This window comes from Apostichopus japonicus, chromosome 13 (genome assembly GCF_037975245.1).
Source record: "Apostichopus japonicus isolate 1M-3 chromosome 13, ASM3797524v1, whole genome shotgun sequence".
In the NCBI taxonomy this organism is placed as follows: domain Eukaryota; kingdom Metazoa; phylum Echinodermata; class Holothuroidea; order Aspidochirotida; family Stichopodidae; genus Apostichopus; species Apostichopus japonicus.
The window spans coordinates 15,257,797-15,283,336 of NC_092573.1; the positions used below are offsets into that span (position 1 = coordinate 15,257,797).

General features: G+C 37.9%; 1 protein-coding gene across 4 annotated transcripts in view; it reads left to right on the forward strand.

The window, feature by feature from the left end:
* LOC139978748 (uncharacterized) overlaps positions 1–25,540 on the forward strand; it is a 68,469-nt gene that overhangs the window by 26,599 nt on the left and 16,330 nt on the right. For 3 of the 4 annotated variants that reach the window (XM_071989212.1, XM_071989214.1, XM_071989213.1), the window contains exons 3-6: positions 16,216–16,329; positions 18,373–18,429; positions 22,504–22,716; positions 24,209–24,490. In XM_071989212.1, the coding sequence (XP_071845313.1) occupies positions 16,216–16,329; positions 18,373–18,429; positions 22,504–22,716; positions 24,209–24,490 (666 nt within the window). Of the gene's footprint in view, positions 1–16,213; positions 16,330–18,372; positions 18,430–22,503; positions 22,717–24,208; positions 24,491–25,540 lie in introns of all 4 variants that reach the window. The other variant, XM_071989215.1, reaches the window with a different exon arrangement.

The window sequence follows — 25,540 nt, forward strand, 5'->3', positions numbered from 1 at the left end:
GAGCGTTCTAGTCATTTGTGATATTAGAAGGTGAATATCGTTGAAGAATGGAAGTGCATTGTGGATAAAACTATTAACAAAAGCATGGAATTATATTCCTTTAATTATATTTGTTCATTTTGACCCCAAACATGAGATGTGTTTGCATTTGGGGGTTTAATAGGGTATTTCAAGCATTTATCATCAGGAATATCATGAAGGTGTATGAACAGTGGTCTAATTTTATGGCACAGTAAAGTCTCAATGTGTGTTTTGCCAAATTTAAACTTCAGCCTCTCCAGCTTACTGCCCTAAAAGCTCAGTAAAAGTTATACCGTTCTATGCAATTTTCATAGTAATATTCTTTATTAATAAATTTTGCCAGATATAATGAGTCTGTAGATACTACAAACTTCAATCAAAATGTGTAAGCCCGTCAAATCTCTCTGTTTTGTCAACGTTTTGTTTTGTTCTAGGCCTATCTTACTTTCACTTTCGTGGGCGAGCCTGTGTTAGGTCTCTTGAATAGAATCTTTCTTTCGGTCTTGCCGATGTTGCTTGCGAAAATGTGTCATTTCCTTCCATTGCAATGAATAAACAGGTGTTTACAGACGTGTCCTCCGTGGAAATGGGTAAAAAAAGTGGACGATACGAGTATATATATATAGATTACATTTGTGTAATGAGCATGCTGATATGGGCGGTCGAAGTGATTTTACGGTAAATCGTTCGTGCCATAAGGGCAACAGAAAATAATTTCTTTCTTTCAATTGCGACAGCTTTTCTCCATTAAACCCACTTGGTCAGAGTGCATTTAGAATAAGAAACATTGAAACTGCTTCAGAAGCTTGTTTTCCAAAATTCATCAGCAAACACGTATTGAGAGTTTAAGGTAACTTTTGAAAAAAAAATGTTTAGTGGGAAGGTTTACAGCAACTGTCAAGATGGATTCCTTTACTGTAAACATTTTTCAGGTTTCAGTTTTCCTAGACTATGAAATATCAAGATTAAATTGTACCTAAAGTTATTTGCATAATTATTGGGTACCAAACATACCATACACATTACAGTCCAAAACAGGAATGGTACATTTTTTTAATGTTAAGATAAATTTGAAGAAAATAATTACAAAGTGGACCATCTGTATTTGATGTTACAGTAGCTGATTCAAGGATTTAATTTGAAAGTAATTTACTGTAGGATATTGGTATATACCTCCAACTAAATATTTACATGACAATACATGATCTGTTTAACTTCAAGCTCAGTTAAATATGGTCAAATTTCACAGCCAAAGTCTTATACCATCTAACATTTGGAATGACCTCGTTGTTTTGTATTCCGTTAAATTTTCCATTATTTTCATAACACATGATATGAGACCCATACTTTGTAGATACATACAGACCTAACTGACATACAATATGGTCAACTTTAAAATTAGTAATCATTGACAAAGTGCAGTACCATCCATTGAAACCACTGAATTACAAACACGCTATCGTTCAATGTATAATATATCTTCTATAACACAAAGCCTAGTAGATTAATTACTTTCCACATGGAATGATATAAAACTGTATTACACTTAATTACTCATTGAAAGTTTGAAAGAATTGATATCAATAACTGTTGACTTCATGTGTTACTCTGCCTGTGGTAATAGTGTAGCATGCCTTCCTCATAAACACTACAAGCTTATAAATCAATACTAAGATAGCAGGCTATATGAAAAAATCGAAACACTTATGGGCACTGAATTGATGCCCATGCATCTGTAATGTTTGTAGGGAAATTTGGATGTCAGGCTTGAAGCTATAGTATTTCATATTCTTTGGGGGTTTCCTGATGGTGAGTCAGGCCCTTGTGGTGTTTGTAGATGTTAAACTATAGTAGGAGAGAGGTACTCAGTGTCTCGTAGTTCTATAATCCCCTCCAGGGTATGGCGTAAGGGAGTCAATATTAAATATATACAGTAATATATACTGTAATGCTTTAAGATCTGGAGGTGGCAAGTCGACATCAATCTACTGTATGCATAACATTAATTAATTATTTTCAGTTTAGTAGGTATTGAAGGTATGCATTGATTGAACAAAACTGCAAGTACTCAAACGGGTACATATCGGATAAATAGCACAAAGCGATTACTGTTAGTTTCAATTATGAACCAATTTTGAGCCTACGTTTACGTCAAATTGAGTGGAGAAAAGAGTTAATTAGCTTAGCTTGCATAACTCACCTATGATCACTGCAGCTGTATGTACATACTTAAACACAGTAGCATTAAGGAACTCAATCTTCTCCACTTAAATGTAATTTATCTCTCCTGTTCTCTAATATCCTTTATCTCTCAACACTAACAAATCGATGACAACTTTTATAAGTACTGGTTTATGTGACCTCCAACAGTCAAGATCATGACCTACTAGACACTTTGACATGTTTCTGAATCTACTGGCCAATTGGAGAGATTCAGATGGAATCATGGAATGGAATTAAACACAACAGAGAAGATTTCGACCATATCTGTGCTACATGCTGTACAGTAGTACTATCCATTCACCAAAATTAGAGATAAGAATCAACTCAATTCCATGAGTCTTAAACTACCGTAGATCAAAGACAGTCAGACTGGAGGTACTGTACATAAGGGAAGTACATGAAATCATCCTGGTCTGATTAATTTACTTCGCTCCTAGCTTACTTGTCTCCTCACAACCTTAGCACCTCGTTCTACTGTGCCTATAAAGTCCTGGTAAAATAATAACACTGTGCGCCCTCTATGACCAGACCCCCCCCCCCCCCGGTCACTGCCCTTCCTTCTCATTCTACCATTAAAAGTGTCATCACACAGATTTCTTGTGGAAAAATTACACTTGGATTTCGTCTTGGTTATATTTGCGATCGTTGGAAGTTTGCGATCGTTGGATCGTATCCAGCAATTAGTGGAGCATTATACATGTAAACTTTAAACACCAATTAACAACTGAAGGATTACGGTTGCAACAATTACAAATTGTAGTAGTATGTCGTTGTGAGAGAATCACAAAAATTCTCACTATTGTGTAATGTACTTATATATATATATACAGTCTGTTTAAACTGGTAAGATGTATGTAGTAATCATGTCATGCTGTTCAGGAAATGTTCAACAGACTCCAAACAATTGAAAGTGGGATGACAAAATAACGTCCAGGATGCATGCCTTGTACTCAAGTATCGAGTGTGTACAGGAAGCATCACATATTTCTGTTTCTGTTATATGTTTGTACTAAATGATCTGAATCGTACAGAAAATATAAAGAGAGCGAGACTTGCTTGTAGGCAAAGAACTTTAAGATTTTAGATATGAACAATGTGTATGTAAAGAAATACCTACTGTACTTTAAGTTAGGACATAGTAAAATACAGGTATTAATTAAATGAGTAAATTGATATGGTACATATATATTTAAATGTCTCTTTCGGCTTTCCACAAATTACAGCTTCCTACGTGGGCAATGAACTGAGAGGAATTAAAATACAGTACATAATATTGACCTTAAATGTGAGCTAAATCAAGAATTCTTCAAAAATGCGGCGATTGATGAATCGGGAAAGATGAAAAAACTTACGCGTCCCCAAGAGATTAACCGAGAACTAATTGAAAGCGGAAAATTAATTAACTCATTTTGGAGCAATCAGTCAGTTTGCTTTTATTTAATCATCATGCCTCAGATGTGCGATCTACCGTAACTTGATATCTGCTTTTAGCTTTTCTACAAAAAACAGAGAGAAAAATAGAATAAAAATGCTAGGAAATAATGACTTCTGTAGTAGGAATCGTGCAAACATGCAAAGCTTTTATTACTGTATAATTTTAGCCTTGTTACAGTGTGAGTATAGCAATACAATGGGTAAGTCTGTACAAATATAAGGTTCAATGTGTGTGTAAGATAAGAGTACAAAGTTAACACAGGTACTCGATGAGTTCTGAACCGATGACTTTTGCTTCCTCTGGAGTATATATGCATGATAAGAACCAGCAGAAAGTCAAATTCTTGTACACATATAATATATAATATTTGCTTTTTTATATAGAGCTTTAAACCAGCGATAGGTCTCAAAGCGCTTTACAGACGTTATATTACCCCTGGTCTGTGATAACCTGTCCCAGAGACAATCCCTCCAGTCGGCAGCAGATATATACTGCGCCCAATGACAAGTTACCTCACAGGTACCCATTGAACCCCTGTGTGGAGAGAGGCAAGTGATCAAGATAAAGCATCTTGCCCAAGGATACAATGTAATAAACTAGGCAGGAATCGAACCAGCAATCCTTGGATCACGAGTCCGCTCAAGCCAGAAAATTAGTACAGATTTGGGTACCATAGTCAAGTCTGTCTCTGTTGCATCATCAAAGATGGACAGTCCTTTAGTGGGACACTGTCTCATATTCCAAAGCTCCAGGAGTAGTTTTCACTGGATATATTTACTAAAGTTAACGGCAGTCAAGAGTTGGCACCCACAGGAATGCAACATTTGTACAAGTTTGTTATTTTACACAATTTATATTCTGCGAGTTTATCAATGTACTCAACTAAATAATGACTAAAAATATATTAAGACTCTAGTATTGATCAAAAGACATCCTTTTGCCAATTTTTCTAAAACAAAAATTATAAAAAAAAATTTTATAAAGAAAATTGGAACGACAGAAGTAAAAAACTTTGTTATCAAGCTTTAACTTGCAAATGTACAGTAGTACTACTACTTTCTTTATGATGTTTTAAAACTTGAAATTCAAAGGAAATTTGAAATAAGTTTAATTTACTTCGTTCCCCACTTACCTGTCTCCCCACAACCTATGCACCACATTCTACTGTGTCTAGAATGCCCTGGTAATCTTTTAACACTGTACACCCTCACTGGCCCTAATGGCCTTCCTTCATTTCTTAATTAAAGAGAATTGATAATGATGTGATGTGATGTTGCATGATACTGTAGTACTTAAATAAACACATTTACATGAATACCAAATTGGAAAACTACACAATTGTTCTCTGTTTCCTGATTGTTTGTATTGACACCTATATACAGGATGCCTATTGTGAAGCTAATCTCCTAAAGTACATTTATTGTTTGTACAATTTTAGTATCAAATAAGCATTAATTGACATGTTTCTCATTACTGGCTCAAAAATCTGTTTTGTTTGTCTGCAAATGCTTGAGATATTTGGGATGTATGACATTTCAACCAGGATATAGTTGTGGGGAAAAAGTACAAGAGAAATATTTTTTTATGGAAAACAGGAAAACATTGTTTATTCTTTGTTTTATGCTGTTTCCTGAATTGACTCTTAATATACTGCATGGTCATGCAGAACATACACAATTTGTTTTCTTAATTCTTGAGCAATACTCGGTCTGCTTTGACAACAAAATAATCATGAATGAGAGAAAGCAAGAAAAAAAAAAAAAATTGGAACGACAGAAGTAAAAATTTGGTTATCAAGCTTTAATTTGCAAATGTAGTACTACTACTTTCATTATGATGTTTTAAACTTGAAATTCAAAGGAGGTTTAAGTAATTAATAGATTAATGCTTATTATTCAACTAAAAGAAGTTTGTCCACTATACTGCAGAGTGGAAGAAGAGTCATTTGCCCACATTAATGTTCTACAGTCTACATTCATGTTTTTTATGCATATCTACCTATACCTCCCGTAGAGAGCAGGGCAAGTAGATTTTAAATCGATTTGGCCTTTACAGTTGGAGTGATTTACTTTTATGAACTTAAAAAATAAAATATAAAAACCTTGCCTGGAGTTTAAAAGGTAAACTGCATGCTTTTTCAAAGAGATATATTGAAGCTGTATATGTCCAACTTTCTGTCTGTGCTACCGAAGATTGTGTGTGTGTGTGTTTTGTTATATAAAAAATGTCCAACAAGCTTTTAGGATCCTTGAAAATGATTTAGTTTTACAGTTTTACTAGGTATAGATAGGAATGTGTATATGATGTGAGTGAATGCAGACAGGTTAAAGTAAGTACTGTAACTCTTAATTAGTCAAACAACCTTTTGTGTTTGAACACGCTTGGTTGGAACTTGTAGTTTGATCAATGGGTCAGTCTTTTGGAGGAATATTCTGTAGGTTTGGCTAAAATTGCAGACCAAAGAGCTAGTCCAAATATAACTTTAATTTATATTCAAAAGAAAAACAGTTAATTTTTCTGTTTCTGACTTAAGTGCAGTTATAATTTATGAATGGCAATATTTCTCCCCCTCCCCCCCCCCTCTTTTTATTTGTGACTAGCTTGTTCCTCACAATAATAAAATAATTATTATACAAATTTTTTGAACCGTATCATCTTTTTGCGAACAAAGAAGGTGTGAGATGGGTGTCAGTCTATTTAGCACCTCCTCAAGGTCACTCTATAAAATGGAAGTTTTAGGGTTTGAAAAGGAATTCAGTGAAAATTATCAATTTGATTTCTCAGCTCAGTGAAAATGTCAGTACTGTACTACACTAGTTTATCTGGTGGGTTGAAAGAGCTGCATGTGGCAAACAGGTTCACACTAGAACATCATAGTGAGTTGTAGAAGATTTGAAAAGGGATGTTATGTGGGAGAGGGACACGGGGGAGGGGGAGGTAGAGTGAGGCATGAAAGGTACAACATAAGGGAAAAACTCTGAATTAGGCAATCAAGCCATTATCACTATGTATGTATGTGTATTTAACTTAATATGCAATATTTTGGAACCCTATATTAATTGTTTTTTTTAATTGTTTTAGTAAGTGTTGATGAATGTTTTTATTTCATTCCCAACAACCCTTACTTGATGACTTTCTTTATCTAACATTACCTGTGTGTTATTTTTACCGGGTGATGTATCTTTAGCTGTGTATCTCAATTCAGTACTCGTGTGTTCGTAGAGCTGTGTATAGTCTCACATACGCATAGTACATCTTGAATCATTATATACTGTACCCATCTAGACATGAACACTGACTGTTGTAGAAAAAAGGCAGTTATGAATTTGGTACATAGATATATATAGCTGGTATGATATAAGCTAATCTTAGCCTCCGGCAAAGTGGCATCTCTTTATTGATTTACCATACCACAGACTTTGTATGGTAGAATCTGAGATCAAGGCCTTATATATCATCTATATTACCAGAGATAGGGGCTGCTGGGCGATAAAGGTTGAGATATTTCAACTTTAATCTTAATTGATTTCCCAGAGAATGATAAGTGGATATAATTGAGACACTTTAATATTTATGGTCCTCTAGAGTTATAATACATTCTTATAACTAGAGGCTTGTGAGGAAATTCTCAAGACATTCTAGTTGATAATTGAGACTTCGGGTTGACATCATGCAGCATTGCCTCGACCCAATTTGAGATTATTGCTAAAACTTGCTTTATTTCTGGTGCTGATCATCCAAATTAATTCCAATAGACTGAGGAATAGGCAATCAGATACATTGAGCTATGGAGGTTAAGCCCTGAGAGTTAAGTCCTATCAGCAGTGGGGTATTGCCAATATTGCAATTTGAGTGGCCATTATTTCATTGACTTTCTAGCCTATGTGGAGTTGACCGTTAACTACAGCAGTTGCATTAGCAGATGAACATTGCATTGACTTTGTTTCCTCCCTTACCTGTCTCCCCAAGTCCTCAGCACTCTTGTTCAACAGTATCTAGAGTGGTCTGGTTACCTTCAACACTGTACACCATCAGTGACCAGTCACTACTGGGTATTTACCCTCGATCGTATGCTACCACCTAGAGTGCCTGGAAGTGTGTTCCTGTACAGGATCTTTATCCAGTTGAATCCACCTGTCTGCATAAAGGCCCGGTCACACTACAGCGATATTTTATCAGAATACGGTCCGATTTATCCGATTTTAGTCAGAACAGTGAGGTTTGTGGTAGTGAATGTAATGAACGTAGTGGAATATTCGAATACCTACTCCAAATCTGAGGGGTTCTGGAACGGACTACATTCTGAAGTGACGTCACATCGAAAAACGATAAAAATCGTAAGAGAAATCAGATAGCTATCCGATAAAAGGAAACGGAGTTAATATCAAAAGTTAGGAGAGGGCTATTCCACATCGGAATGGCTCAACAGATAGCAAATCAGGTCCTTTATCCACTGTGGCTGGAAGACCCGAACGAAAAATTGGCAGTTTCGATTCCTCCGGGAAAATCGGATAGTATTCCGATAAAAAATCGGTATAGTGTGACCGGGCCTTTAACCTTACACACTCTACCTTCACTCTGTCCAGAAAGTGTTTTGGTACTATAAATATTTAGCACAATCTCCTTAGAGATTGATCCATTCTAGATACCTTCCTACCAAATATTATCCCAGAAAGTGTCTAGAAATCAATGGTTATGAATAAATACTCAATCTTTGAGTCTTATCTAGCCATATTATAGCCAGCATTTATAACAAATTAGGAATTAGAGTATGGAGAGCAGCCTTTTGACGTTAGGTCAGATTAGGAGGGTAGCCTCTGCGTGGTATTGGGATAGTGTAGGCTCTGCATGGTATTGGGATAGGGTAGCCTCTGCATGGTATTGGGATAGTGTAGGCTCTGCATGGCATTGGGATAGTGTAGGCTCTGCATGGTATTGGGATAGTGTAGGCTCTGCATGGCATTATATTTATAATATATTAATGGTACACTATAAAGAGTAGAGGCTGACAGATCATACATAGTATACTAACACATATTAAAGTCCTCACAGGCTAACACATGTCATGCTACAACATACATGTCATATAGTTACAATTTCTTTTTTCAAGTGCCAATGTAGTTAATTAAATGACTGATGAATTAATTATGTCTTATTAATTGTTGTCAATAATATATGCAACCATTCATATCCCATCATACTCTTTGAATAACCATGTCCCTATAGTACAGTAGTTTTACCTGTGAAAAGGGTAACGTCATATGACATTTTTGGAATAACTGTGTCATAGCCTTGAGATCTCTTGCATGTTTTTTTTTTAAATGTAAGTGGGGTATTTCCCTAACTAGAATCAAAGCTAACATGCTACTTCCTCACTGTGGAAGTGAATCATCTTTAAAAGGTTCGATATGTAGTTTGCAGAGCTTGATGGTCTAAGGATTTCAAGGTACAGTACAGTATCTTTGGTAAATGCTTCTCACTTGTTTTTTCTTTGCTAAATCGCATCACTCATTGAAACAGAATACATAATTACATTGTGATTGGCTGTCATGTTTCTGTGAGCAGATTGGATCCATTCGTCAAATTGACAGCTGACTATTGAATAAGTCTGAACTGGAGATTGACAGATTCCCCGATAAAATTATTTAATTCTAACAAACTTCCTAGATGTCCTCAATAACCAATTTTTTTTTTTTTTTTGAATTTTTTTTTTCTCTGAATGATTGCTAGTGGATGAAGAAGGTTAGGTATGATTAGGAAAGGTCTCATTACGGTACAGTAATGAAGTATAATAAGCATGTAAACTTGTAGCAATTTTACCATGTGGCAAAGCATTTAAAATCTTTTCTAGCATATTTTAGTTTTTTATACCTCACCAGCTGACCTTTGACTCACTGAATTGTACCAGCATGATAAATTGAAAGCAACATTTGAGGTAGAGACAAATTTATGACTGACAAGTTACATATGTTGTTGGCATTCAGTATATCTCTTACTGCAGATAAATTGTACAACTGACTGAACTGACAGCCATTGGCAATGAATTTGATATTGTATAGAAGGGATTAGTAACACCAAGAATTCCTTTTTGATTCCTTCCCGGAGACAGAAGGAATCCATGCAATGGTGATGGCGTGTGTGTGTGTGTGTGTATATGACATTTGCTTGTAAACATTGTAACTCAAAAAGTTCATGTTGGATTAAGTACGTACTTGGTATGTTGCATGGTCCATCATGTTGAGTACAAAAACACTGTCCTTTACTGTGAAGTTCAGTGGTCATTTGGGGTCGACAGAGGCCAAAGTATGAAAACTTTATAAACATGGTAATGCAAAAAATCCTTGTTGAACTTCATACATGGTATGCAGATCCAGCCTGGTGAGTGCATGAACCCTATTGAAATTGGTAGAGGTCAAAGGTCATTTGCGGTCAACCTTTTAGTCAAAGTCTGAAAATTTTTTAGACATGATAACTCAAGAAGATATATCTTTCTTGAACTTCATACTATAGTGTGTAGATTCAGCTTCGTGAGTGCAAGAACCCTATTGAAATTGGTAGAGGTCACATGAGGTCAAGAGGTGTTACAGTCTGAAAGCTTTAAAACATGATAACTCCAAAATTAAAGCTACAATTTATCTTAGGTATGATTTTCTTTTGGTGAACATAGTTTGATCAAATTCAGTTCAGTCTAGTTTTGTGAAGGTCTTCAACAAAATATAGAGTCATCCAGGTAATGAAATTTGTTTCAAAGAGTTGATAGTCTTGCTTTAAGCACACTCAAAGACTCTTATCTCTTTTATTCATACATCTGTCTCTATATTTCACATGGGCAGACTGTTCTCTCTGGATATTGAAACATTTTGAAATCAAAAGTATATACTCTAAACTAAATAACCAGTGAATGAAATGGTTGATGCCCCACAAGGGAGTGCTACAAATAAAAGAGCTGGAAATCTCTGATCTTGTCTGGTTCTCACTTTGTTCTTGGAAAAATGTAACTCACTTTCTCTAGATACATTAGTGAGATAGTGATTTGGAATTTTGAGCAAATAGTATGGCAAGGAATCACAAAGCTAACTGGCCTCCTGGTTGTGGTAATATGGCATTCATCAAGGGGATGTTTGATAAATTATAAAACAAAACTGCAGTCATGAAAATAAATGAGAGGGAAACTTTTGAACGCTTGACATTTCAAGGCATTCATGACTACTATATGTACTTTAGAGTGCCTTTGACCCTACAATCTTAAATCAGTTGTAAAGGTTCAGAGCTGTTATAAAGTTTTCAGTTTTATATATTGTCTGCTTATACCTAGTAACTGAGTAGTTAAATATTTACATATATAGTACTGCCTATAACAAGTGCAGTACAGTGAATGTGAATGTGCTGTGGTGCAATGCAGACCAACAGTAAATTCTTACGAGAATTGAAAACTGAATAATTCTCTTGCAACTATAGATATATACCTGTAGTTACATTCAGACAGCACTGTGAAGCTTGAAAGTGATTTACATATCAATTGCATGGAATACAGCCAATTAGTCAATTAGAACTACAGTAAGCAATTAAAATGTACATTTAGAGATAGTTGACTGCATCGCGATGGTGTTTTACTTCATTCATCTCTGTACAGCTCTGTCTCCTATATTCAGTACATACATGCTCCAATCTCCGCTAGCGTGTAAGAACCACTTTGGTAACATCCTTGTGAAGCGCCCCCAATGACCCTCTCTAATGACACTGCCCTCTTCCTAGTGCTGTGCGCCAAATAACCCTCTCTAATGACACTGCCCTCTTCCTTCTAAATCTACCATTCAGAAAGCTGACACAAATGTCTTTGTTCTGGATTTGATTTGATTCCTCTTGTATCTGTCTGTGTGAGCTTCCCATGTTTTCAATCATAACTTTGCTTTCAGAACAAGCAATGGTTCTGCATTGAACTGGATTATCTGACATTTACTATAGATCTCATTTAATACTTCACCACATCTACACAATGTCATGTGGTTTTCATCTCACACTCGCGGCGGCACGCAGTTTCTCCAATCCTCTTTTGCTTTTGATCGAGGAAGCTGCTTGTGAAACTAAGTGTGACATTATTGTTATGCTTAGAGCCAAGGCTGGTTGAGTTTGATATTAATAATGCAGGTACTACAACCTCAAGAACAAAGCCAAGCATGTCTAATTAGCAGTGTTAATTGAAACTTGATTTAATAATCCTAGACACAGATTAGTAAGTTCTGGATCATCGTTAGATGGAACATCTGTCCAATCACAAAGCCATTACCATGCATGAGGAATCTGGGATTTCTATTAGCTCACAACTGATTGGAAGTTTCAGGACTAAGACAGCATGCATGTGGACAATGTATGCAGTCTGTCATGTTCTGTTTGTGGTTATAGCTGTTGGAAAATGTTGATGTATAGAAATATAAGATTCAGTTAAGCGTATACAATTTTACTGATCATATAATAAGTAGTATTAAATTTGGTCAATTGATGATATATTATCACAGCTCATTTGTTAACATTCTCATATGACAAAGTTACAAGTTTGCATTTCCTGTTTTCTTTTGCAATCGATAGTTTAGCTATTTTATGCCATTTGGATTGGCAATCAGAAATATATAAATAGATTCTGTGATTTTCTGTGATAAAAATTTTGTCTCAATTTCTGTGACGGGGAGAAAATCAGTGGCAGTACAGTAGATATTCAGTCCAGTAATGAGACAACTTTTTAGAGTACAAATAAAAGCAATATGACACTCTACCTGCGGCTGGTTCAATGACTGAATCATCTATACAATGCATGCAGCTAACAGGCAAACCCAACATGAACTGTGAAATAAAGAAAAGAAAACCTCACTCATTTGGTGACCTGTTTTAATTGGTGTCAGATTTTGAAAAAGGATTCGGCCGAACCCTATTGCCCTATCCCTCCCCACCCTCTCCATCTCCCTACCTACCCTTTTCCATCCGTGAATCCTGGTCTAGTCTACATATATCTAAAGCACAAATTTGTACCATCGCTACACACAAAATCCACTCTTGTAGTATAGTGTGGTCATTCTATTTCTCTGTACATCTTACCCGTCTCCAACCCCCCTCCCCACCCCACCCCACCCCACCCCTCTTCTTGTGAAGAATTATACCCAGACAGTGGACGATCATGCTCTCCCGCTTGGTATTTGACCGTGGATGAAATGTAAAATTTGAAACTGTGAAACCAAGTGACTTTCCGTTTCCTACATTTCATCAATTGAACTATACCTCTGCAGCTCAGGGCCGATCTGCTCAAGTGGTGGCATACTACAGATCAAATTAATTCACACAGTTTCTGATATATATACTCATCAACTTTAGATATAGACTACAGTATACAGTACTCACAATAATTATATATCAACATCACAAGAAATTGTAATCGCCAAGCTATCCAAGTTTGGGAAAGAGTAACATTTTTGTGTGGCACTTTATCAGCTTATTCCTAGTTACTGTACTGTCACATTGCATAGTTTCAATGTGTAATCAATATATCTGGCTACATGTAAGTTTACCCACATTGTGAGGTGGGATGGTTACATTACAATTAACTTGTGAGGTGGGATGGTTACATAGCAATTAACTTGTGATACATGTGGGATGGTTACATTACAGTTAACTTGTGAGGTGGGATGGTTACATTACAATTAACTTGTGAGGTGGGATGGTTACATTACAATTAACTTGTGATGTGGGATGGTTACATTACAATTAACTTGTGATGTGGGATGGTTACATTACAGTTAACTTGTGATGTGGGATGGTTACATTACAGTTAACTTGTGAGGTGGGATGGTTACATTACAGTTAACTTGTGAGGTGGGATGGTTACATAGCAATTAACTTGTGAGGTGGGATGGTTACATAGCAATTAACTTGTGATACATGTGGGATGGTTACATTACAGTTAACTTGTGAGGTGGGATGGTTACATTACAATTAACTTGTGATGTGGGATGGTTACATTACAATTAACTTGTGAGGTGGGATGGTTACATTACAATTAACTTGTGATGTGGGATGGTTACATTACAGTTAACTTGTGAGGTGGGATGGTTACATTACAATTAACTTGTGATGTGGGATGGTTACATTACAATTAACTTGTGAGGTGGGATGGTTACATTACAATTAACTTGTGATGTGGGATGGTTACATTACAGTTAACTTGTGAGGTGGGATGGTTACATTACAATTAACTTGTGAGGTGGGATGGTTACATTACAATTAACTTGTGATGTGGGATGGTTACATTACAGTTAACTTGTGAGGTGGGATGGTTACATTACAATTAACTTGTGAGGTGGGATGGTTACATTACAATTAACTTGTGATGTGGGATGGTTACATTACAGTTAACTTGTGAGGTGGGATGGTTTCATTACAATTAACTTGTGATGTGGGATGGTTACATTACAGTCAACTTGTGATGTGGGATGGTTTCATTACAATTTACTTGTGATGTGGGATGGTTACATTTATGTGACATGAAATGCAATGTTAGAATAAAACACACCTCTTTATACTGTTTGTATGAACTGACAGCATGCTAATTAATATAACAAGAAATTTTTACGGAAATGCTGTCTTCGATAAACATACAACGTTATGTTAGATTTAGTATCGCCTTGGAGTATAACTGTTATTTAGAAGCATTTGTGAAACTTTGAAGGGATGAGACATATATACATAGTAAGGCAATATGAGCCAAAAGTAGATAGTATCTTGGTCAGTTAGCCAGCTATTTTGATTGCATTAAGCCTTTTTTTTGGCAGATTCCACAAATAGTTAACCGCATGCATGTACTCAGCATTGTATGAAATCACTTCCTTGTAGACTGATCAATCAAAAATAAAAATTCTTGTTCAATGTCATGGACTGATAATGTTTTATTGATTTCTTATCTTCCTTTGCTCTTTCTTAGAAAAAGATTTGTACACTGATGGCACAGATTAAACACACTGTCAGATATACATAGCAAGGACAAAGTAGTTTGTCAATATTTACTGACTGATTGATCAGCATTCATGAAGCTGTTACCCTTTGGACATCCGGGTTTATCTAGCCATCATGTCAAGTGGATTAAAACGATAAATTGTGTACAAAGCATCTCTATGTACAGGTTTAAGGCTTCCCCCGTTTTGCTGTATAACTGTATACCTGTAAACGCCCTGTAATACTACAGGTACATGTGTTGTCTTGTCAGCCATTGCACTGACAAGCTTAGCAACTGGCATTCGGATCATTTGTCGTATCTGGTACTTTTGTGGATGATTAATCTCTAGATTTACTTTGCTCCTTGCTTACCTGTCTCCCCACAACCTTAGCGCCTTATCACAAACCTAAGCCTATAATTCTAGGCTCAAATACCGGACTATGCCTGCATAGTTCCAAAAGTTTTCTTTGTCTTGGGTTAACTTTCTCATTTTGCCAGATTGTGTCACAAACACAAAAAGGTGGCATATGTAGTTACTGTTTATTAAATGGAGCGTTCGTTTGATCTGAATCAGATCCGCAATCAATAATAAATGCTCACCGTTAAGGTTTTACCCAAGGTAGTTAATGTTATAAGTTTCTGCCTTTAGGTGTAACTTTAATTTCTTTAAGAGAGGGTGCAGTAGTTTAATTAAACCCCCAATCAGATATTGTATGACTCAGTGTGGCTTCGTAGGTAACATCTTGATCTAATGTAAACAAAACAAAAAATACCCAGAAAGCTGTTATTTCCATTACAATTGTACATTATTTTTATAAGATGGGGGGGAGGAAGGATGTTAATGTGGTTGTAATGTATTTTTATTGAATAGGAAAATCTGTGCTTTCGACTATAAATGTTTTAGGTTTGCCAATTAAGCCAGAATTTCAAATGTCATTATTTTCATGTTTAGATCAGTTTTGTTTCCTCGTTTACCTGTGTCCTCGAAACATTACCACTCCCACTCATCCATGTCTAGAGTGAACTGGTAACCTTTTAATACTGTACGCCCTCTATGACCGGCCACTGCCGGTCTAAGCCCCTCCTTTAACACTGTACGCCCTCTATGACTGGCCACTGCCGGTCTAAGCCCCTCCTTTAACACTGTACGCCCTCTATGACTGGCCACTGCCGGTCTAAGCCCCTCCTTTAACACTATGCCCTCTATGACTGGCCACTGCCGGTCTAAGCCCCTCTTTCATGCATAAAGCAGTAACTTACAGTGTTTAAAGGGCATGTTGTTTAAGTCCGACTTTGCGCAAATGACTGAGATACATAATGAAAATTGTCTTGAATAGCTGTTCATTAAATTGAGCATTACATATAAGTATGTTTTCTTTCCAGGAAAAAGATTACCTATTGTCTATGCTCTTTATTGAAGCAATTTTCTGTGAATCCTCATAAAGATATATATATTTTTTTTGCTGTGTGTGCACTACACTGTTAGTGTTGTGAGAACACTGACATTGCATTATTTGTCCTTACGTTTTCATTCATCTTTCATCTCTTTCTTTTGCAGCCTATGGAAGTAGCTAACCTGACTTTCAAGAAAACATCCTTCAAGGTGGACGAATTGAAATTGACAGTGAAAAATGCAAGCCGGTTGAACACAAACTCAGACCTTAAGCTTAGGGTAAGAGATAAGAATCTTGTCAATGCTGGGTAAGAGATAGAACCTAGACAATGCTGGGTAAGAGAAAGCTGTAAAGATGTATGTATTTGAGATCCAGGACTGCAAGCAGGAACTTGCGAAGAAGCCATCATTGGCTTATCAAAGCCGCAAGCTGACCTAAGTCAGTCTCTAAGATTCATATTCATATTCATTATTCAGAATTGTCAACAACTCTGTAACTGGATGACATACATTAATCTTGAACTCGGGACCTTATTATTGAAAGGCACCGGCGTCAACCACTGAGCTAACACTCCGCAGATAATTGTCAAGTTTAGAAAGGAGGACTGACAAACGCCTAGACCCTTATCTCTCCATATTTGAGTCCCCTTCCTCTTTTCAACTCCGGGGGTCGTGGGGACATAAGTTATAACCTACTGTCCTTGAAAGAGTTTGTTGGTAATACCTGTTTTTGCACTTCTGTTTCTTTCTACTCGAAATCGACACAATGTCACTTACGTACAACAAGATTAGTCTTAGAGGAGATTGAATTTTTATCAGCTGAGGGAAGGGAGTGTTGAGGGCGGGGGGGGGGGGTAACTAAGTTATGTACACTAAACAGGGAGTTAAGACACACACTGGGCTTAACTTTAGTTAGTGCTGCCAGTGGCTGTGATTGGTGACCTAGCCGGGATTTGTATCATCCACATTTGAAATCACTGCAAAGGCAATAGATTATGACCCATTGTAGGCTCCTAGCCTTCTAGTCTGGTGTTTAGCACAGAATCTGTGATCTACTGCTATAGACATGCAAGACCCAAAGTGATATTATACTAATAATTTTGGTGTAAGAAGGACTTTAATCAGTTTGCTATTAACCTCATAGAATCATAAATACGGTTTTGTAAACTACAGTATCGCTTCTATGGCATAGTTATGTTGGTTACTTAGTAACCCTAGTCATGTTGTCAATGGAGCTGCCATTTTCCAGCTCCAATTATCAAGTACTTTCTCTTGCACATTGTTAAGCATTTTTCTTTGCATATTGAGTATATTTCAGGGATCTCATTTTATCCCAGTTTCCTTCCTCATTTGATGTGATGAAAATGTGTGATGGTTTATGCAGCTTAAAATCTATTTATTTTGGTTTATATCCAGTGTTTATGCTGTATTTCAGTTTCCTGTGGTATATTGAATGATATAATGTTTAGGTAATACTGTATCCCAGGCCTTTATTTTATTAAAAATGTTTGTATTACCTTTTGCAGCAATACTACCTGTATTCCAGGATCAACATGTCATTGGCTGTATAGCGAAAAAAGTACTTGTAGGCTGTGTTTTTCTACCCAACGTTATGTTTCAAGAACTTTTCAAATTCGGTTTTTATATCAGGTTATGGTATTTGTGAAACTTAAAAAATGGCTCTGAGGTAAAACTCCACAAATGCCAGAATTGCCAAGTTTTTATGTCAGATTTTGTAGGCTAAGAATTCTAAGAGCTGCTTCAACTAGTATACTCTTTGTAGTACACTCTTTTTAATGATGAAAAAAGTGCCAACTGGTGTATTTACATCGCTCTCTTACCTGTCTCCAGTCTCCAAATGTACTCTGTTCATTTACCTTAAAGGGTGTGAAGACTCGCGCAAAAAGAAACCTCTAATGCCGGTAATCTGACCTAGTTTCAAATCAGGTGTAACAGAAGTGTTAGACACCACCATCGATCCTAGTAAATACACACACGGCTTGCTACCGTTGGTAATTAGACACTAGTGTACAGTCAGTACATACAGCTGCGGTCAATACCCACAGCACGGTGTAAAAACAATACAGCGATGGACATCTCAGGTCCAGCTAAAGATAACAAGGTATCACATTTCATTATTGTCTGCATTTTGTAGCGACCTTAACAAAATGTCACTTGCAAGCAACAGATATTTTAACTTTTTCAGATGGCTGCATGTGGTTTGGGGCGAGTCTTCAATGCCTTTAACTACTTTCTGGTAACATATGTTTGCACGGTGCTCACTCAGTTCCCATACGCTCTTTCATCCTTTTTGTATTGCAGTTTACAACCACAGAAGAGAGAGACAACTGGTACATCAGACTGTTCAGTTTGTGTTATGTAAGTATATTGTACTTCATCCTGGTGTGAAGCATTAAGCTAAAGAATGGGACACCATCTTTGGATTTTATAGGGTTACGATGGTTTTAAATTAATAATTGGATGTGCAACCGACTGTTTCCCAAGTTTGCAACGTACTGTTCATCCCCATTCATGAATTGTGACCAAAGTTTTGTGTACCCAATTACCGTTGTGGGACGGTAGATTTGGGATAAAAATATCCAGCAAATGGTGGTGATTGTGTCAGCAGAGTGTTGAAAAGCATTACAGCTCCTTCCAAAGGGATGGGTGGGGGATTGATCAATGTTGCTTAAAATTTAAGTGTTGAGTAGTGGATCTTATGGGAAAGTGCTCAGGAAGTAGAGCTTGAAGGATGGAGCCATGTTGAGTCATTGTTTGAAAACACACCTAATGCTTTCTTACTTTGATCTAGCAATTAATAGATTTTGGAAATGCTCAAAACTACCGGATGATGTATCAAATGGGAACATTCAGATGATTGCGGTTACTTAAGTGTAACTATAATGACAACATTCTGTTGCACAATAGAAAAATAAATAAAATATGTCACAGTGGTAATAACACCATCCCCTTATACCCACAGTCACTTAAAGGCCATCCCAGTTCACTTCACAATGGTATTAACACCATCCCCTTATACCCACAGTCACTTAAAGGCCATCCCAGTTCACTTCACAGTGGTATTAACACCATCCCCTTATACCCACAGTCACTTAAAGGCCATCCCAGTTCACTTCACAATGGTATTAACACCATCCCCTTATACCCACAGTCACTTAAAGGCCATCCCAGTTCACTTCACAGTGGTATTAACACCATCCCCTTATACCCACAGTCACTTAAAGGCCATCCCAGTTCACTTCACAGTGGTATTAACACCATCCCCTTATACCCACAGACACTTAAAGGTCATTCCAGTTCACTTCACAGTGGTATTAACACCATCCCCAATATACCCACAGTCACCTAAAGGTCATCCCAGTTCACTTCACAGTGGTATTAACACCATCCCCTTATACCCACAGTCACTTAAAGGCCATCCCAGTTCACTTCACAGTGGTACTAACACCATCCCCAATATACCCACAGTCACTTAAAGGTCATTCCAGTTCACTTCACAGTGGTACTAACACCATCCCCAATATACCCACAGTCACTTAAAGGTCATTCCAGTTCACTTCACAGTGGTATTAACACCATCCCCTTATACCCACAGTCACTTAAAGGTCATTCCAGTTAACTTCACAGTGGTACTAACACCATACCCTTATACCCACAGACACTTAAAGGTCATTCCAGTTAACTTCACAGTGGTACTAACACCATACCCTTATACCCACAGTCACTTAAAGGCCATCCCAGTTCACTTCACAGTGGTACTAACACCATCCCCAATATACCCACAGTCACTTAAAGGTCATTCCAGTTCACTTCACAGTGGTACTAACACCATCCCCAATATACCCACAGTCACTTAAAGGTCATTCCAGTTCACTTCACAGTGGTATTAACACCATCCCCTTATACCCACAGTCACTTAAAGGTCATTCCAGTTAACTTCACAGTGGTACTAACACCATACCCTTATACCCACAGACACTTAAAGGTCATTCCAGTTAACTTCACAGTGGTACTAACACCATACCCTTATACATGCAGACACTTAAAGGCCATTCCAGTTCACTTCACAGTGGTACTAACACCATCCCCTTATACCCACAGTCACTTAAGGTCATCCCAGTTCACTTCACAGTGGTACTAACACCATCCCCAATATACCCACAGTCACTTAAAGGTCATTCCAGTTCACTTCACAGTGGTACTAACACCATCCCCAATATACCCACAGTCACTAAAAGGTCATTCCAGTTCACTTTACAGTGGTACTAACACCATACCCTTATACACGCAGACACTTAAAGGCCATTCCAGTTCACTTCACAGTGGTACTAACACCATCCCCTTATACCCACAGTCACTTAAAGGCCATCCCAGTTCACTTCACAGTGGTATTAACACCATCCCCTTATACCCACAGTCACTTAAAGGCCATCCTAGTTCACTTCACAGTGGTACTAACACCATCCCCAATATACCCACAGTCACTTAAAGGTCATTCCAGTTCACTTCACAGTGGTACTAACACCATCCCCAATATACCCACAGTCACTTAAAGGTCATTCCAGTTCACTTCACAGTGGTACTAACACCATCCCCTTATACCCACAGTCACTTAAAGGTCATTCCAGTTAACTTCACAGTGGTACTAACACCATACCCTTATACCCACAGACACTTAAAGGTCATTCCAGTTAACTTCGCAGTGGTACTAACACCATCCCCTTATACCCACAGTCACTTAAAGGTCATTCCAGTTAACTGCACAGTGGTACTAACACCATACCCTTATACCCACAGACACTTAAAGGTCATTCCAGTTAACTTCGCAGTGGTACTAACACCATACCCTTATACACGCAGACACTTAAAGGCCATTCCAGTTCACTTCACAGTGGTACTAACACCATCCCCTTATACCCACAGTCACTTAAAGGCCATCCCAGTTCACTTCACAGTGGTATTAACACCATCCCCTTATACCCACAGTCACTTAAAGGCCATCCTAGTTCACTTCACAGTGGTACTAACACCATCCCCAATATACCCACAGTCACTTAAAGGTCATTCCAGTTCACTTCACAGTGGTACTAACACCATCCCCAATATACCCACAGTCACTTAAAGGTCATTCCAGTTCACTTCACAGTGGTACTAACACCATCCCCTTATACCCACAGTCACTTAAAGGTCATTCCAGTTAACTTCACAGTGGTACTAACACCATACCCTTATACATGCAGACACTTAAAGGCCATTCCAGTTCACTTCACAGTGGTACTAACACCATCCCCTTATACCCACAGTCACTTAAGGTCATCCCAGTTCACTTCACAGTGGTACTAACACCATCCCCAATATACCCACAGTCACTTAAAGGTCATTCCAGTTCACTTCACAGTGGTACTAACACCATCCCCAATATACCCACAGTCACTTAAAGGTCATTCCAGTTCACTTTACAGTGGTACTAACACCATACCCTTATACACGCAGACACTTAAAGGCCATTCCAGTTCACTTCACAGTGGTACTAACACCATCCCCTTATACCCACAGTCACTTAAAGGCCATCCCAGTTCACTTCACAGTGGTATTAACACCATCCCCTTATACCCACAGTCACTTAAAGGCCATCCTAGTTCACTTCACAGTGGTACTAACACCATCCCCAATATACCCACAGTCACTTAAAGGTCATTCCAGTTCACTTCACAGTGGTACTAACACCATCCCCAATATACCCACAGTCACTTAAAGGTCATTCCAGTTCACTTCACAGTGGTACTAACACCATCCCCTTATACCCACAGTCACTTAAAGGTCATTCCAGTTAACTTCACAGTGGTACTAACACCATACCCTTATACCCACAGACACTTAAAGGTCATTCCAGTTAACTTCGCAGTGGTACTAACACCATACCCTTATACATGCAGACACTTAAAGGCCATTCCAGTTCACTTCACAGTGGTACTAACACCATCCCCTTATACCCACAGTCACTTAAGGTCATCCCAGTTCACTTCACAGTGGTACTAACACCATCCCCAATATACCCACAGTCACTTAAAGGTCATTCCAGTTCACTTCACAGTGGTACTAACACCATCCCCAATATACCCACAGTCACTTAAAGGTCATTCCAGTTCACTTTACAGTGGTACTAACACCATCCCCAATATACCCACAGTCACTTAAAGGTCATGCCAGTTCACTTTACAGTGGTACTAACACCATCCCCAATATACCCACAGTCACTTAAAGGTCATGCCAGTTCACTTCACAGTGGTACTAACACCATCCCCAATATACCCACAGTCACTTAAAGGTCATCCCAGTTCACTAAACTGAACTTGCAGTATGCACCTCTGCACCAATGATATTATTATCCCCAAATGTATTTTAAGAGGTTTTTTCCTTCCCTTTTTTCAGGGTGCCCCTCCGACAGACATACCACTTTTACCAGGGCAAATTCAAATAGCCAATGATATCCTTCAGCTGGAAGCAAAGCGGTGTGCACGTAGAATGTCGGCTCCTGCGGTCAGCTACCCAGATGAGCCCCCCAGCACTCCACCACCTGATCCTCCCCGTCAACGTCGAGCGTCTGATTCTAACCGCCATTCACATCCATCAGAGAAAGACCAGGTGAGTACAGTGTCGTGAGTGTGTAACACTCTTAGAATTCTCCACCCCAGATCGCAGAAAAGAGCACATCTTCGCAAAGAATTAAACGGAATTTCGCACTATTCAACTCGCGTGAAAAATAGTACATCCGAATGCAGGAATCTCGGTTTGCCGAAGCAGAAAATGAAATGTAAACCGGTGAAATGAAAGATTAGAATTTTCGAAGCCGTTGTGAGAAAAGGATGGCAACAAGGGAGACAGATGTACTGTAGGAGTTAGGTACATTATCCACAACTTTGAACAGAAGATCTAATTAAATTAGATAAAAAAAAAGGGCCCATATCTTGAAAATGTAGGCAGATATCCACTTGTGGCGGCAGTACAGGGTTTTTGATAATGTAATATTCATTGGTTCTTTCCGTCTGTGGCATTTCTAAGTTCATCAGAACTAAACTGCCAAACGTCTGAGAATGTTCCTCTATGCAAATTTTTGAAGAACAAAAATCCTCCAGTATGGTTTATATTATTTTATATGCCCACTGCCAAAATGTAAACTGTTAACACTTCTGTTGTTAATTGACTTCAAACTTAGTTTGAAACTTTCACCTTCATTTCAAGGTTGTTTTATCAAAAAAGTACGAAATTTCAAGATGTTTGCAAGAGCCTTTTATCAATCTTAAGTGTGCAAGATGATTTGTCGCAACTGTGAATTTTGTTTGAAATTGAAATAATGGAATGTCAGTGGCACTTACAATAAAACTAGAAAACTTGTTTTAGCTTACAACGAGCACTGAAAATCAAATTATTCCATGTGGCTAAATGGCACCCTATCTTACTAGGAGGGAGGGGGCGGCCTACTTACGGCCATTCTGCCCCAACTTAGCCAAAACCCTCACCCAATCCTTCTGCTCACACACTTATTGCAAGGAACTTAAAATTTTCTTTAGCGGGAGTGTATCAGATTTGGATGAAATGTAAACTAATATGTCCATTGAAGAAAGTTTATAATTGTACTACACAAGTAATGAACCTCTGTTCAATATACAATCTTTTACTACGCTACTTTGTCTTTTCCTTGCTAATGCTAATAGACTGCCCCGGTTAACTAGGTCATGGGATGGGCTACTATACTTGCCCATTGCATTCGTTTACATAAGTAGGTCATGCAGGAGACTGTCCTGATTGTCTTCATTGCCTTGCGACCAGTCCGTTCAAAATTCATATTTCTTTGAAAATTGTACAGGAGTTCAACTATCACAGTCCTGTTAGCAACAAGCTTAGAAGATGTTCTAACAGCAAATATCAAGAATTTGACTTCATCATATATCAGTAAAAACTGTGTCTGTCAGATGAATTATAACAACACTCACTTCACATGTGTGAACTTTGAAGACAGAGGTATCGACTGGAATATTCCCAGGCCCCTACTTGACCCATCCCCCACCCCCACCTCCTTCAATGTATGTGTCCTTTATCTGTCAGTACATTGTAGTGATTTTTTTCCCCCCTACAGTTCAACCTAACTCCACCTGGTCATACCCCTTCTGCATCATTTCCACCCAAGTGGTTCTTTGGTAAGATACCGCGGCATCACGCCGAGCAGATTTTGAAAGACAACCAGCGGTTCGGCGACCTTCTTGTCAGAGCATCAGAGAGTACTCGAGGGCCCGGCGAGTTTTCTCTCTCGGTTCGCCAGTCGTCGAGAGACGGACACGCCGTTATCCGGCATTACAAGTTGATCCGGATGCTGACTTCGTCTGGGCTCAACGGGTACAAATTGGACATCGATGAACACGTAAGTGGCCAGTTTGATCTTTCGGCGGTGGTTCATAGCCGGAAGAACTACAATCGAGTTTGATATTCTTTGTTGTCTTTCATCCAGAACCAAGTATAGCTTTACTAGAACCTGGCTCACTTACCTGTCTACACATAACTTGTCCACTCTCCTTTTACCGAGAGACCACATCTCTGTCACTTCTCTAGCAAATGGTAGATTGAGAAGTATTAAACCAGAAGTAGTCATTTTTTAACAAAAGATAAATAGAACACTAATTACTCTCATGTCTCATATTACTGTACTGTACAACATGATGGAGGTTTCAAATCTTTTAGAGCCATTTAAAATTAATCAAGAAGCATTTAAAATGGCTTGCCAATTAAGTTGAAATTTAAGCATGAAATGCATTTATGACTAGGAATGGATGTATTTCTCATTTATTCATTTGTGGAATTGCAACTCACCCTCAACTGTTTCTCTCCAAAGAATATGATTAAAGTTGTAGAAAGACTTAATTGTTTGGGCCGAGAGGGAAAATGGGATAAAAGATTTACCCAGAAATGTACAGTATGCAGTCTCCGGCGTGAACACAGTGAGCAGCTATTGTTAACCTCTTGTCAGAAAAAATCAGAAAAGTTTGGGAGTAGGGTATGCTACATCATACAGTAGAAGAAGAATATTGTAAGAAAGCTGGATGTGACAACCTCACCACTGTTTCAGTCCCATTCTGATTGCTGTGAACTATGCTTTTGTGTGTAATATATATATATATAATTGATACCATAATACAGCATTGGGGGTTCATGTTGTGTTACATTGTCAATTGGTCTCCTTGTTGTGTTACATAATGCCTATGTAAATTTAAAGTGTAAGATGCCTCATCGTTCATACTAATATCACAGTACAGTAGGTGTTGTTGATAATTCAGGACGTAAGGGGCTCAAAGTGGTGAAATCTGTGGAATTCAGAATATAACCTATATCATACATGGTGATGTTTACGACTAAGCTAGTGTAAACAAGTTTGAGTTGATTGAAACTTACAGGTAGCTGAATCAATCTTTTCCAG